General features: G+C 27.1%; 2 protein-coding genes across 2 annotated transcripts; both read left to right on the top strand.

Annotated features, from left to right (window-relative positions):
- Window positions 1-554: 554 nt before the first annotated feature.
- Window positions 555-5,351, top strand: LOC113384690 (putative inorganic phosphate cotransporter). Its single transcript, XM_026622438.1, has 8 exons — window positions 555-645; window positions 2,033-2,242; window positions 2,312-2,479; window positions 2,805-2,893; window positions 2,969-3,096; window positions 3,185-3,274; window positions 3,399-3,547; window positions 5,050-5,351. Exons 1-8 carry the CDS (start codon window positions 637-639, stop codon window positions 5,242-5,244), a joined length of 1,038 nt encoding a protein of 345 aa, XP_026478223.1. The 5' UTR covers window positions 555-636; the 3' UTR covers window positions 5,245-5,351.
- A 1,958-nt stretch (window positions 5,352-7,309) lies between these two features.
- Window positions 7,310-10,165, top strand: LOC113386653 (putative inorganic phosphate cotransporter). The gene is made up of 5 exons (XM_026624417.1): window positions 7,310-7,343; window positions 8,754-8,868; window positions 9,109-9,187; window positions 9,322-9,558; window positions 9,953-10,165. Exons 1-5 carry the CDS (start codon window positions 7,310-7,312, stop codon window positions 10,163-10,165), a joined length of 678 nt encoding a protein of 225 aa, XP_026480202.1.
- The last annotated feature ends 61 nt before the right edge of the window (window positions 10,166-10,226 follow it).

The following is a 10,226-nucleotide window of genomic DNA, read 5'->3' as shown; positions in this document are numbered from 1 at the left end:
GTTTGATTTTCTTCTGTCAATATTTATTGAATCAGTCACACAATGTTGAAATTCATCATCAATAATTTAAAATTCTCAATAGTTCGACTAATTGTGTAAATAAAATTGATGCCAAGAATGGCATTAAGTAATGCAAAAAATGCATCTGCAAACAAGCAAATACTTGGGTAAATTGTGTTGCAATTTTTTGCATTGTTGGACTTGTGTCAATGATGGAATAACTTGTTATATAATATTTGTAAAAGACAAAAAAGAACAAGACAAATCAATTTGATCTGTAACGCATGAGTAGATTTACTATAGGCTCGGGTAAAAACTGATATCACTATTGCTTGAGGGATGTCACAATAGCCCAAATTTGATTTCAGGTTGCACACAAAATATTTTTATTTTAATCTATTTTTTCCAGACTGGTATCTACGACTGGACCAATACAGAGCAAGGTCTGATCCTAAGTTCGTTCTTTTGGGGTTACGTAATAACGCATTTACCAGGAGGATTACTGGCAGAAAGATTTGGTGGAAAATATACCCTTGGTTTTGGAATTTTGGGCACTGCTGTTTTCACACTTCTGACACCAGTTGTGGTAGAAGAATTTGGTGCCACTGGATTGATCGTTATTCGAGTCATTGAGGGATGGGAGAGGTAAATAGATTGATAATATTTCTATAATGATTTTATAATGTCTCTATAATGATTTTTACATTCAATACCTGTGTATTTTTTGTATAAATCTAGTTTTTTTATAGAGTTTTGTCATGACATTAGTATAGAGTTTTACATAATATACTGCAATGATTGTGATTCTTGCTATATCGGAGTTATTCGATATATTTATGTAAATAAATTTAATATTACCTCCCAACTAATTCCATATAACAAATTAACTCTGTCCTTTCCCAAACCCATTTTAATCTACCCAACAAAAAAAAAATAAAGACGAGTATTTATTCTAAAATCGATTACAGATTATCTTTCACTAGACCATATATCAATTGTTCGATAAGAATTTGAAATATTTGGCTTTGTCATTTTTTATCTGGTGACGTGTGCTTTTATTATCAAGTAAAACAAGTTAAATATCGAACTAATGGAAATATTCAAGTGTTACTTGTATTCTCAGATTATTTCGAAGTTTTTTTCAAGTGGAAACTCTGTTTTTCCCAAATAGTAGGTATTAGAGATTTTATCTCTATGTACATACTTATACTGAAAAAAAAACTTTGAAATGTGGATTATAATAAAAGTAGTTTTATAGTGAAACTATTGTAACTTTTTATCAAATTCACGTCTTCATGATCAAAAAAAATTTTTACATCAAAATCACTGGATCCAAAATTTATATATCTTATATATAAAACTCTTCTATAATGGGGTATGAAATGATAATCCTCCTAAACGATTATTCGGATTTTGATAAATCTGCCTGAAGTTTGTTAAGGGATTTTTTTAGGATTTTTTGAAATGTAGAAATATAGTTAGATTGTAGAAATAAATGAAAAAAAATTGCAAAAAACCGTTTATCATTGATTGATTTAAAAATATTAGATAACCCTTGGCATTAAAATAAATTGAGCTATTGGAAATAAATTTGTTCAATTATTTATTTAAAGCAGTTGTACATTTAAGATCACCCATATGGATCTATGTACATTTTAGTACTGACTGTAGTCCAAAAATATAATAATTTTTAACTATTTGGTAAATCAGTATCGGTTATTAAAAAAATTGAACTTTTCAATTTTAGTCATGGGTACAGGATAACGTCTGTCGGATCATCTAGTATTTTTATAAATTCATTTTCCGTGACTTGAATAACTATCCTTTATATGATATAATAGTAAAATATTTTAACATAGGATTGAATATAAAAGTATTCAAATCTAACTACTAATTTATCCATAAAAAGGCTAGGCTGTACTGATGCCATATTTTGAACCTTGGTACCAAAAATTACAATAAATTCTAAGTCTGATTAATTTACTCCACCTTTACAATTTGTAATATATATATTTATTTATTTTTTTTTCAGGGTACGACTTTCCCAGCCTTGAACTCTCTCCTAGCCCAATGGGCACCGCCTTTAGAAAGATCCAAATTGGGTTCTTTGGTGTTTGGTGGAGCCCAATTCGGAACAATTGTTGGAAATGCCTTGAGTGGAGTTGTATTACATGCCACTGAAGACTGGAGAAGTGTTTTCTATCTCTTTGGAGGACTAGGAACTTTGTGGTTCATCATTTGGGTAAGAGACATAAAATAACAAAAAATTAGCAGAATGATGTGTTATTGAATTTATTTTTGATTTTTTCAGGTGATGATCTGTTACAACGACCCAGCATCTCATCCTTTCATAACTGATTCAGAAAAAGAGTACATTCAAGAAACTTTAAAATGCACATCTAGGGAAACTGATTTACCACCTACACCATGGAGAGCAATTTGGACATCTGTTCCATTGTGGGCACTTATTTGCGCCCAGGTAAATAATATACATTTTTCTTCCGAATATACATTTTTCTCATGATTTAGTTATTATTTCAACTTAAATTCTTAACCATTTATGAATTTTAAACCAAAATTTATAAGATCTTTCAAACTTAGCATATCGCATTTTGCTCCAGCTTCAACAATTTCTTAGTTTTGTTCTTGGTTTTAGTTTTTATTCTTGTACTAATGAAAAAGTATATTTTCTGTTATTTTCTAATTGTAGTATATTAATTGTATTTTTAAAACCTTTTGGAAGAAATCTGTGGGCTATATATTTAAAAAATAAAATAAAATAATATATTTCTATTATTTTTTAGATTGGACACGATTGGGGTTTCTTCACAATGGTAACAGATCTCCCGAAATACATGAACGATATTTTGAAGTTCAACATTTCTGAAAATGGGTAAGTTTGCAAATGCAAAATTAGTTCATTTATGATGATGTGGTGGTTACTAAATTTTGATTGATTTTTTCTCAGATTATATTCTGCTCTTCCATATGTAGTCATGTGGATCGTGTCGATTTTATCTGCAATTTGGTGCGATTATATGTTGAAGAGGGAAATGTTGAGTGTCACCAATGCTAGGAAATTATTCACAACGATAGGTAAAACACATCATATTACTAACTAAATATGTTTTTTATTTTAGTTAACATTATTTTTGGAATATTAATTAAATTTTTAATCTTTCAGCATCTGTTGGTCCAGCTTGTTTCATCATCGGAGCTTCATTTGCTGGTTGTGATAAAACTCTTGTGGTTGCCTTGTTCACCATTGGAATGGGTAAGAATAATTTTATTCATTCAATATATTTATTCGGATTTCTGTCAAATAGCCTGACATTACCTAATAATATTAATTTTATAATTTTAGGATTAATTTTATTTATTTATTTTTTTTATTTTAGGTTTCATGGGAACTTTCTACGCCGGTATGAAAATCAACGCATTAGATTTAAGTCCAAATTATGCCGGTACATTGATGGCCATCGTCAATGGTATTGGGGCACTTTCTGGAATTATCACTCCTTATCTGATAGAAGAGTTGACGCCAAATGTGAGTAGAAACAATTTTTAACATTAAATAATTATTAATATTTTATGATTTTTGATGATTACTAAGGTGTTTTTATTTGTGGTTCTATTTGGACCGAAATAATAGTAATAGGAAAAAATAAACATCAAAATCGTTAATGACAAACGAGTATTTTATTAAATTTTTCGGTCATTTTCATTAAAATATTGACAGAAACTCTTATAATAAGTCAAATTCGCATAATATAAATCCAATAATCTCATGTTATTTAAATTTTAAACATTTAAGTTAAATTTAGTGATTGAATGTATAAAATCCAATTACTAAATGTATGGTATTTATAAAAGTAATTTTCTACATACTTTATCTACATACAAATAATTTTCATCTTTTGTTTATATTTTCTTTATATTTTTAATTGTTACTTTTTTTTCTAGCTTTTAATTTTTTTTTTAATTTTACTTCTTTACTTTACATAATATATATTTACATTAGACTAATTTTAAGAAAGAAAACCAAATTAGTAAGTTGTGAAAAAAGTAACAACTTTTCAATTTTTTAATATTCTTTTTTCAGAAGTGTATAATTTTTAAGTTAACATTTCTAAGTTTATATTATTTTTATATTTGTTCTATATTTATTATTTTATTTATTCTATATATAGGGTAAGTTTTCTTGAGTCGTACCCCCTAAGAAAATGGCGCTGCGATTAAATTAATAGAAAAAAATCAACTTTTCTTAAATATTTATTTATTTGGCTTGTGATTACTGAAATTTCAATTTAATTATTGGTACGAGGGGCAATTAGTCGCCTTTGTCGTACCACTTATAGCCAAATTCGTGCCTTTAGTAAAAACTATATAGAATTCAATCTGAAATCAAATTTTTGCGGTTATTAATTACCAAGTCGAACAAATTTATTAAAACAATACCTAAATAAATAATCTCAAAATAATTAGTGTTCCTTAAAAATTATTAAGACTGTGGGTGCTAAAAATGGGTCAAGGAAACTGTTCATGAAATTACAGATTTGACAGTTATACTCACTTGGTATTTTTCAAGCACAAACTTTGCAAAATTGTAATTATCCTATAGGATTTTGCATTGATCAGAAGAAGATATCTAAAACTTATTTTTAAACCAATAAAAAATCGTAATTTTATACAGGTACGAATTCGAAGTTTTTAAATGAAACAAATTACAGAGCTTAAAAAATTCTACTATTTAAATATGCCAAAAAATCTAATATAAATAAACTTTTGTAAGGAAAACAAGGTCAGGATTGAGTCAATAATATTAGTAGAAACTTTACAAAGAGGTTGCTTTTTAATTATTTCTATTTCACAAATCCCTAATTGTAAACGTCCTTCAAAAGACTACTAATTGTAAACTTAGGTTATGTAATTTATAATTATCATACAAAATATTACCGAGGTACGACTTAGGCAACTTTACCCTATCATTAACTATTCTATTTTTTTTAGTTCTTTCTAATCTTTTTTCTTTCTCTTCCTCCTCAACAGCACTCTTTGGTAGAATGGCGAGTTGTCTTCTGGATCGCCTTCGGAGTCTTCAACGTGACCAACTTAGTTTATATATTATTCGCATCGGCGGAAACCCAATGGTGGAACGATCCTCTTAAAAACAATCCGAAAATGGACGTAGAAAAAGAACAACATAAAATAGAGGATTTTAATGCGAAAAAAATTAGCCAATAATAATTTAAATCTAGTAAGCAAAAATTAGGTTCAAATAAAACATACTATGGGGAAAGAGATCTAGAGTCGGTGAAAAAAGAAGAAAGAAACGATAACTTTGAGACGATTGCGGTAATGAGGACTCAGATGGATTATTTTATTACTTTTATTAGTTTTAAAATGAGATATAAAGATAAGCTTTAAACGGATTTTTTATAATACTTTTATATATCCATTACCTGAGGCAATCGATTTATACAATTTTTGGATCTATGCGCTGGTGTTCTCACTTTTTCGATTTTTTCAACAATTTTGTGTGAGATATAAGGATCGTATGCTTTTTACATATGCTGTACAAAATCTCCCAAACTATGTGTATGAAGATATTCTTATATTATTAGCACATTTCAAAAATTTCAAATTCTTAGCAAAGATTACATTTTTTAACATGGTCAATTCTTCATAGCTTAAAAGCTCAAAGCTCCTGATTTTTCTTACGAATAATTTTAATTATTTGATTTCGATTTAAAATCTAAATAAAATTTCGATCTAAAATCAAAATCAAATAATTGAAATTATTTATAACATAATAATTTTGATAATCCCAAAAATATAACAAATAATTTTTCTTACACATCCATCGATTTATATATTGTAATTTGACTATTATTTTGCTGTTTCAATTAATGAAATAATAGATTATTTTTAAATATTTTTGATACAAAATTAATGAAAAAGTTGCTAATAAAATTATGAAAAGTAATTTTTTGCTGCTCTAAATGTCTGTGACTGGAAGTGATATTTTAATAATAATGTGGAATGATCGAGTGATAATTTTTTATAACATTTATAGCTTTAAATTAATTATTTGTATTAAAACATTAGATGCAAAAAGTACTAAATATAAGAGAAATTAGTATAATGTTAAGGAAGAAACGTGAAATTTAATTAAATTTATGAATACTACAAAAATAAAAAAAAATACCACTAAAAATTCCCGGATATAACGTTTCTTGATATTAAATCTGTTCTATTATTAATTTTATACGCAAAAACACCGGATTTCTTAATACTAGTAGTTTTTCAAAAAAATATATGAATTTCGTGGCTCATGCAAAATGTCGTTAATAACAAAATTAACTAATTAAATGAAACAAATTAATTTTACTCATTTATTTAGCTTTTTTTCTTTTCCAAGTTACAGTTTTTATAAAACAATTTTTATACTTATTTTTAAAGTATTTTTAAATACGTTGCACAATATGATATTCTCAAATTTTAATATTATTTTAAATTAACAGGCAAGCAAACAATTAGTTGTATAATAATTAATTCTCGTTATTTGTTAATAATATATTAAATTTTATTAATTTCATCAATGGTTTATAAATATTATTTACATTTTTTTTAAGTTTTGGCGACTAATTACAAGATTTAATACTAATTTAATTGCATAAATAATGTGTCTTCATATTTTGTTAATAAAAAATAAAATCTGCTAAAAAAAATTGCTTTAATGATGTATAAATAATTATAGCTATCGCATAGCTAAAATCGTTAGTATAAAATTATATTTATAATTTTAATAATTATATTTATAACTAGTATAATTAAATTAATTTTAATTAACGATCTTGATTAGATCGCTATTTACTGAATACATTGTACAAGTATTCACGACAAATTCGGCAATATTAAATTATTTTTATAATATTTTTAGTGTTAAAAATTGTATAATGCTAGTTATAGTTCGATATTTTATTTAGGATGTAGAATATTTACGTATAAAAATATTTATGTATAAGATTTTGAAGAAATAAATAATTTTACGTTTGTTAATAATTTATTTAAAATTGCAATTATAATTATAACTTTTTTCAATTAACGAGTATTGGAATGCCAAATCATTCACAAGTATATTTAATATTATATTTGTCAATAATTTTACGAAATATCTTCTTAATCTTGATCTTTTTTTTAAATTTTCATAAGCTTAGTTTATTATTTGAAAATTTTATGACATACGAAAACGTCAAATTAGCATTTGGTTTTTGATCAAAATTAAAAATAATATAAATTATGCACAATGAACAAATCAATACACCAATGGTTAATGAAAGGTACAATTTAAATTCACAATATTTGTAAAATTGTACATATTTAAAAAAAACGTATACTAAATAATTTGTTCAGCATTAAAAAATAGAATGTTTGCAAACTAATATTGTAAAATTATATAATACATATCATAAAAAAATTTCATAATCTCTCATACCAGATACCCCTGTCTGACTGAGATATGAAAATAATATATAAATAAATAGAAAAAAAAAGATTTTTGAAAAATTTGATACTTTTGACTTGATACTAGACTAATACAAAATGGATGATAGTAGAATACTTGAATTCTATGTATCACTAATTTTCATTTAAAAAAATAAATAATTAAAAGAGCTCGTCAGATCGATGTTTATTATATATAATTTTATATTCAAAAAAAATCTTATATTTGATAATTATATTTGTGTGTATTTTTTGTACAGCCGTTATTTAAGCAATTATTTAATTCTGATTTGGTGTGACTTTATTCGATTAATGATTGATCATTGATTTAATGAGTTTTCTGTGTTATTACGATTATTTATTATTAAATAGTTTTATTTACGAAGTAAGTTTTCAACCCGGCCAGCTCGATATCAAGCAGTATGGTATCTAATTACTTCTCCTGATTTTATAAATCTCAATGTGATCAGAATAAGTGAAAAACAGGATTTGTGGCAACTCATACAAGCCCATTCTATTAGATATGCATATTTAAAAGCCGATTCTGCCGTAAATTAGACCAATGTTATGGCAAAACTATGTAGCGTTTTTCATATAAAATGGTACTGAAAACTGTCGTAATGCTATATTGTTGCTGTGAAAACAGGCGTTCTTAACAGAAAACCTAACTTAGAAAACGCACAAATTACAGAGAAAAAATCTTATCATAACTGCATCTTTCTGATGTGTTATAATAACATATGGGTGAAGTTACATTTTATGTTAAATGCCTGATCGCACAGCAAATAGCATTTTGACAGTTTTTAGTACTATTTCATATAAGAAATGCTTGGGGGCATAATCAGCCTCTTAACGTAAAGGAAAGTGGACGACCACGGGGTTGCTGTCTTCAGAAAATTTTGAGCAGTTAGAAGGTTTAGGTAAAAAACCTAACCTGGAAAATGCACAAATGTCAAAAAAAATGTGTCTTAAGTGCATCTTTATGATGTGCCATAATAGCATATGAGTGAAGTTGCATTAATGTGTAATACGCCTGATCGCACAGCAAATACATAGCATTTTGACAGTTTTTAGTACTATTTTGTATAAGAAACGCCAAGGGGTGAAATCGTCTTCTTAATGTTATAGTCTATATATGAAAAGAAGAGTGGTCGACCACTGGGTTGCCATTCTGGTATAGAATGTCGATAAAAATATAGAAACAAAAACTTTTCAATATAAATATGTTTTTGCTATTTTTTTTTTAGTATGTCCTGTCCAGCAGCACATGTTGATTGTGGCAATGTGTTTTTTTGCGATGTTAGTAAGTCATGGAATGAGGACTGTTTTTAGTGTTTCTATGAACGAAATGAAACTTAGAAAGTAAGAAATAGTTAATAACTAACTGTAATTCTATTTCTTTAATCTTATCACAGATTTCAAATTAAAAAAATAAATTTTACTTCTCTATATTTGTTCATGAGCCAGCTGAAATTATTGATGAAAAATGTTATTTCTATCGATTTAATAACATAGGAAAGTATTTATATGAAAATATGAGAAAGTCATCCTATTTCTATTGATACATTTATATATATAAAATTAATAAAATAATTATTTTAGCGATATTGAAAATTACATCGATGATGACGGAGAAATAAACTGTCCGAGGCCGCCGAATAATACAATGAACATTACTATGGTAAATATATTATCATCTTGGATAAATTAGTATTCTTACCTTTGCCAATAAGAAGTTCATGTAATCGCCAAAAAAAACTATTTATTAATTTTATTTTTTTAAGTCATTCTGATCATTTGACTTCTAAATTTCAGGAATCCTTTTTCGACTGGGACGCCACCCAACGCCTAAACTTAGGTCGAGCCTTCTACTTATCCTATCTTGTGGGTCACATAACGTGTGGAATGCTCTCGGACTATTTTGGTGGTAAACAAATAATGGGCTATGGTGTTTTGATATCGGCTATGACTACTTTTGTGACTCCTCAGATGTTACATCAATGGGGATATAATGGATTTGTGGCTTCGAGAGTTTTTGTTGGACTATTTCAGGTCAGATAATCATAAGAACTTTGGTCTTGATGCCACAGATTTCTCATCGCAAATGTTAACGAAATTGATGAAATATTTTAGTATTTTTTTTTCTCAAACTAGGTTAAAATTCTTATGTTTTTTTTGCTGGAACTTTACATATAAAACTTTTATATATACAGTATTTATAATTCACATGTAAGTCCTTTTTAAACGATGGTAGTAATATAGATCTAATAATATATAATTTCAAGTGAACTTAACCATTTGTGACATTGTTGCGATATCGATTTTAAATCACAAATGCAAATACCTATTTATCATCTCATCTCGCCAAGACTGGGTTCTCAACTTTTTATTCTATAACAGGCGATAAAAGTAGAATTAATTTTTGCTTTATTGTTTTTCTTTTTAGGGAAGTATAAATCCATCTTGTGCCACATTATTAGCTCATTGGATACCTAGAAGTAAAAGATGTCGTTTGGCCACAATAATATTTTCTGCAGGACATCTAGGAACTGGAATAGGATATTCTGCAACAAATCTTGGCTTGGGCTCTGGTTGGACAGTTCTTTTATTTATTTGGCGGCTTGGGAATAGCTTGGTTTCCTTTTTGGGTAAGCAATAGTAAAGAAAAATTGTAACTGAACTCACTAGGAAATAAGTTGATTTGAAATGAAAACAAACAT

Source organism: Ctenocephalides felis, unplaced genomic scaffold (genome assembly GCF_003426905.1).
Source record: "Ctenocephalides felis isolate EL2017-DRISC unplaced genomic scaffold, ASM342690v1 CF-g0.4_SCAFFOLD_03571, whole genome shotgun sequence".
Lineage (NCBI taxonomy): Eukaryota > Metazoa > Arthropoda > Insecta > Siphonaptera > Pulicidae > Ctenocephalides > Ctenocephalides felis.
Note: the sequence above shows the minus strand (reverse complement) of the source record. Positions and strands in the feature narration are given on the sequence as shown.